The sequence below is a fragment of the Grammomys surdaster genome, unplaced genomic scaffold, assembly GCF_004785775.1.
Source record: "Grammomys surdaster isolate TR1022 unplaced genomic scaffold, NIH_TR_1.0 277, whole genome shotgun sequence".
Taxonomy (NCBI): Eukaryota; Metazoa; Chordata; class Mammalia; order Rodentia; family Muridae; genus Grammomys; species Grammomys surdaster.
The window spans coordinates 1,041,059-1,046,870 of NW_021604718.1; the positions used below are offsets into that span (position 1 = coordinate 1,041,059).

General features: G+C 53.8%; 1 protein-coding gene across 2 annotated transcripts in view; it reads left to right on the forward strand.

Moving 5' to 3' along the window:
• The first annotated feature begins 1,051 nt into the window (after nucleotides 1–1,051).
• The window catches only part of Spdef (SAM pointed domain containing ETS transcription factor), a 4,998-nt gene continuing 237 nt past the window's right edge, over nucleotides 1,052–5,812 (forward strand). The window contains exons 1-4 of one of the 2 annotated variants that reach the window (XM_028777010.1): nucleotides 1,052–1,457; nucleotides 3,227–3,424; nucleotides 4,224–4,271; nucleotides 4,374–4,562. In XM_028777010.1, coding sequence (XP_028632843.1) covers nucleotides 1,052–1,457; nucleotides 3,227–3,424; nucleotides 4,224–4,271; nucleotides 4,374–4,562 — 841 coding nt within the window. The remainder of the gene's footprint in view (nucleotides 1,458–3,226; nucleotides 3,425–4,223; nucleotides 4,272–4,373; nucleotides 4,563–5,812) is intronic. The other variant, XM_028777011.1, reaches the window with a different exon arrangement.

The window sequence follows — 5,812 nt, forward strand, 5'->3', positions numbered from 1 at the left end:
GCATGGGGCCGCTGGGGATGTGGATGGGGCAGGAGGCCATTGTGGAGTAAAGGAGAAGGGATGGGGACTGGGGGAGGCTCTCCTCGGGTGGGGCCACCACCTGGGTCATAGGGTGTGGGCACAGGGCAGGGTGGGGACTCACAGAGCAGGCTATGGACACTGCCTTGGTAAATACCAAGGGCCCGTCTCACACACACACACACACACACACTTGCACAGAAGGACTTGAAATTAATCCAGACCCAACCCCGACCCCTGTCCACCCCACCCACCCAAACCTATTCTTCCTTGTTGCTTCAAGAGTTCTTTGAAAGGAAAAGCTGGACCCAGAGACAACACCTCCCTTGTTGGCTTTCTCTCTCCTGCAGGGCCTGCTGGGCAGTGCTGGGGTGGTGGTGGGAAAAGTTGGGCACTGAGAAAAGGGAGGTGGGCACTGAGCAAGCGGTGTGTGTGTGTGTGTGTGTGTGTATGTGTGTGCGTGTGCGTGTGCGCACACTGAGCAAGGAGGGGGTGGGGACAGCCGAAATCCACCTCAACTCTATCAAGGTTTGCTAGTCCCAGAGAACAGGAAGCTGTTTCCTGAATGATAGGGCATCTTCCAACAGGTTAGCTGTAGTCCTTGAAGAAACCCAAGTCTGGTTTTTCCAGACTAGGCCTTTTCCTTTGCCGTACCTACCCATGTGGCAAAAGCCAGCTACAAGGTGGGTCCTACAGGGTAACCAGAAATGAGTCCAGCACCTGGGAATTGCAGGAGGCAAGGAGGACCATGTAGTTCAGGTCAGCCAGTGCTACCTAAGACCTTCAAAGAAAATGTGCGCCACCTGCCCATGCCCCTTCTTGCCCACACGTTTTACCTCATTGTCTTTTCTAGTCAGGCCCATACTCACTGCCCAGTGACCCAGAAGCCCCCTGGCCTCTCTCCAGCCTGCTGCCTCCTGAGCCCCCGTTCTATAACCAGCTTAGTGGTCCCCCACAGAGCACGGACAGCCATCAGGCCTATTTTCCTTCTTCTCTGATTTCTGCAGAAGCAGCCACAAGCCTCCGCCACAGCATGGGCAGCGCCAGCCCAGGCCTGAGCAATGTGTCCCCCAGTTGCCTGCTGCTGTCCCCAGATGTGGCACTTCGGACAGGAGTGGAGAAGGCAGCGTCAGGAGCAATGGGCCCCGAGAAGCAGGAATGGAGTCCTAGTCCACCCGCCACCCCGGAGCAGGGCCTGTCTGCCTTCTACCTCTCCTACTTCAACATGTACCCCGAGGATGGCAGCTGGGTCGCCAAAGTCCCCGAGGCCAGTGCCAGGGAGGACCACCCGGAGGAGCCTGAGCAGTGTCCGGTCATCGACAGCCAGGCCTCTGGGAGCACACTGGATGAGCACTCCCTAGAGCAGGTGCAGTCTATGGTGGTGGGCGAGGTCCTGAAAGATATCGAGACGGCATGCAAGCTACTGAACATCACTGCAGGTGAGATTATCCCTGCCACCTCCGCCCGGGGACACAGGCAGGGTGGAGATCTCCTGGATGGACTCTGATCACCTTGGGCAGACCAAGTGATCAACACAACAGCTAAAGCCAGAGCGTATGCTTAACCATGCCTGCCCGGGACCCTCATTTAGTGGATAAGGAACATTCAGTGTTCTGCTCCGGTCTGGTTCCCCCACCTTCTCTGAGACTCAGTTCCCCTTTCCTTTACTTTGTTCTAACCATTTGATCTCCCTGCTTTTCCTATACACCTGCTTGTCCTGCAACCTAGAATGCTTTCCCATAGATAGATACCTACTTAGCCTTTCTCTGGCCTTCTCAGGGCCTTAACTGGCAGCATCTCCGTGAGACCTCTGCTGAGATCATCCCCCACAGCTCCCCTCTCCCCTCCCCCCCTTTTCTTGTTTTTATGATATGACTGTCAACGGAAGGTCAGGGGCTCAGTTTCTTCCTAGCCTGCTGTCTGTACCTCACTAGAGGACTTGTATGTCCCCAGTGCCTAGATGACACTGGACATGATAGATACTCAAACAACCGCTGACTGACTTCACCTGCTTGGTGCCCTCCCTGTGCAGGGACTGGGAGAGTAAGTGATGAACGGGACGTAGAGGCCCCTCTGTGTGTGGAACTGGGACGATGGGGGCATCAAAAAGCAGCTGAATGTGGCCCTCGTCAACAGATGAGGAGGGAACACCAAGGAACAGACTCGTGTGTGTGTGTGTGTGTGTGTGTGTGTGTGTCTGTGCGCATGCGTGCCTAGTCTGGGGTGTATCATGGAGTCAGTGGTTCAGGGGAAACTACTGTGGACCAGGGAGTCCTGGCCTCCATTCTATAGCTCCCCCATGAGGAGGAGGGGCTTCTCTTGCCCCTCACACTCATCTCCTGCACACACACCCCCACCAGTCTGCTAGATGCTCCCAGGTGGTGTCCCCATTCAAGGCTGTTCCTGTCCACATCTCCTCTCCTCCACTTTCCCACACTCCAGGAGGCTCTCCCACGGGACCTCTTCCCCCGTGAGGAAGAGGCGCTTCCTCCAGCTCCAGCGTGAGCATGCCCTCCAAACAATGGGGACAGAAACAAATCGAATTGACCTCAGGGAAAGAAAACGGCTTTATGGAGTGGGAACAGGGTAGCTTGCAGGTCACTAAGCTGGGACACTGGCTGGAACCAGCATTCACCTGAAGGCCACACTGCCACTGTGACCCAGTCTAGTTCCAGCTGTGTGCCCTGCTAGGCTCCCCTGAGAGCTTTTTCCCAGGGGCACACATCGCCCGTGACTTCCTTCCCATAGCCACTTGGGGCAGCTGCTACGAATCTAGCTATTTTCTAAGTACTGGGCAAGCACTGGACCCCTCCCCCTGCACACTCTAGTCTTTTCGACTCTAAAATTCCAGGACGGAGGAGTCCTGGGTGGGATTTCTCTTTGAGAAGACTGTGGAAGACAAGAGGTGTCTGGCAAAGCGTGTATGTTTCTGGCTGAATGTAACTGTTCTTCTTAGAGCTGGGGTCTCCAGAAAGGCCCTGTAGGGGACCACAGAGACACTGAGATATGATGGGTTACCAAGGCAACAAGCTTGGTTTAGGGTCTTTCCCTCTCACTTCCTTTTTAGTGGAGTGTCTGCCTTCATGGGGCTTCTCAAGGCTCTAGGTATGTGGTCCTGGGCAACAAAACTTCATGGGTGTTCCATCCCATGGACCTTTGGGGCAGTGCCCACCAGCAGTCCTGAGCTAGGATGATGTCTCTTGCCCAGATCCTGGGGACTGGAGCCCTGGTAACGTGCAGAAGTGGCTTCTATGGACAGAACACCAGTACCGGCTGCCTCCAGCAGGCAAGGCTTTTCAGGAGCTGGGCGGCAAAGAGCTGTGCGCCATGTCTGAGGAGCAGTTCCGCCAGCGCGCACCCTTGGGTGGGGATGTACTGCATGCCCACCTGGACATCTGGAAGTCAGGTGAGACACGAGACAGCACAGGCTGAGTCCCTCCCTGTTCCAGGCCATTATGTAAACCGGGCTAGCCTCGGATTTGCATCAGTCTCTCTGCCTCTGCCTCCCTGAGTGCTGGCACGACACGGCAGGCATGTGTCACCATGAATGGCTATCTCTTATTTTCTTTTTAAAGGGAAAACCCTTTTTCAGGTTAGCTTTATTGTTTATAATGAAGGCTGTCAGGGTGGGTCAGTGGATAAAGGCGCTCGCCTCCAAGTCTGACAACAGGAGTTCAATCCCTGGGACCGGCATGATAGGAGAGACGGGACTCTCGCAAATTGTCCTGACTTCCGCACATGAGTCCTGGCACCACTTTGCTTTACACATACCCAGCACTGTTGCCTGTCTTTTGTTGCTGCTGCTGCTGCTGCTGCTGGTTTCGGGTTTTTGTTTTGTTTTGTTTGTTTTTTCCTTTCTGGAATTTTGGATGATTCCGTGCTTGTTCCTTGGATCGAGGCCCCTTCCCTTAGAGGGCTGGGATGAACAGGAGACAGGACGTACTCAGGTGACTCTGTGAGTGGTCGCTGTCAGGTGCCAGTGGTTATAATGTGAGCAGAAGGGCTCTCTGTCCTTGGCTGATGGCTTAGGGGTGGGCAGAAGTAGTGGGCAGTTGGAGCCCTGATGTGACTGTCAGTCCACAGCTTCAAGGGATGTCCTAGCCTTATTTCACAGTGAGGAACGGGAAGCCCCTTACATTTCTACCTCCCCAGCTGTGGGTGGCGGCCCCTGCTGGGTCACCAACCCCCCCCTCCTTGTTCCACAGCGGCCTGGATGAAGGAGAGGACCTCGCCTGGGGCCCTTCACTACTGCGGTGAGTAGGGCCGGCGCAGGAAGGCCTGGTGGGGCTGAGGGAGGAAGCCCTGAGAAGAGCGTGGTCGCAGCTGCCACTCACCCTGCCCGCCCTGGCTTCCAGCCTCCACCAGCGAGGAAGGCTGGACGGATGGTGAGGTGGATTCGTCGTGCTCCGGGCAGCCCATCCACCTGTGGCAGTTCCTCAAAGAACTGCTGCTCAAGCCCCACAGCTATGGCCGCTTCATCCGCTGGCTCAACAAGGAGAAAGGTAGAATCGGCTGGGACTCCATTCACCAAAGCGGGGAGAGGTCGGAAGGAGACTTGACATTTGTGGGAGAAACCAGTGCGGGAGGGGCGGGGCTTCTGGGCTGTAGAGGCGGGGCCTGAGTGCTGAGAGGGGAGGGGCTAGGTCAGGGGCGTGGCTTCAATGTGCAGTGCAGGTAGCGAGGACAGAGAAGGAGGGATTGTGTAGGGCAGAAATCCTGCTGGGAGCATGGGCGGAGCTACAATTAAGGTGGGGGTAGGGGAGTGACGCCACCGGAACCGGGCAATGGGAGGGGTGTGGCCTAAATTGACCCCTCCTTCACCCTGTGCCAAATGTGCCACCTAAGAGAGTCACATTCTTGCAGCACCGAGGTTTTTGAGGTTTAGGGTACTGTTTGTGTCCTCCTCGGCCTCTGCACCAGACCCCGCCCTGGTAGTGAGACAATAAAATAAATCTTAATAAAAAAACAAACAGAAAACATTGTGTCTCCCGGGCTGGTGAGACGATTCTCTGAGTACAGACAGGCAAGTCTGAAGAGATGAGTTCGTTCCCTGGAGGATAGAAAGGGAATGATTCTTGCAGATTGTCTTCCAATCTCCACATGCATGCATACCCAGGGCATGTCTGCTGACACACATTCACGTAACCATGAATAAAGTAAAAGAAAGTAAAAAAATATTAACAAGGGCTCCAACCTAAAGACTCATGTGTCCATCAGAAACACAATGTGAGCCCCAAATAGAATATTAAATGTTCTAGGTCCAGAGTTAAAACGTTTAAAAACAACCAAATTTCACTGTAATGATGTAGGTTGCCTGACCTTAATCCAAATTTCTCAAATGCTCCCCAATAGAGACTCTTCAGAGTACCATTGTAGATATCCGGCCCAGGGAAACTGTCAAATATTCCCAAATCCTAGAACTCCAAACTTGCTAAAGAGACGGCTCGGCGGTTAAGAGCACTGATTGCTCTTCTAGAGGTCCTGAGTTCAGTTCCCAGCAACTACATGGTGGCTCACAACCATCTGTAATGGGATCCGATGCCCTCTTCTGGTGTGACTGAAGACAGTGATGGGAATTTCTTTAAAAAAATAAACAAACTCCAAACTCTGACAGAGTTCTGAGGGATTTGATATAATACTGTGCACAAGTTGTAACTTCAACCAGTAATAAAAGTAAAAAGTAATCAAATATATTCACTAATACCAGGTATCATGATGGCACATGCCTTTAATCCCAGCACTCCAGGACAGCCAAGGCTATGTAGAGAGACCATGTCTCCAGAGAGAGAAAGAG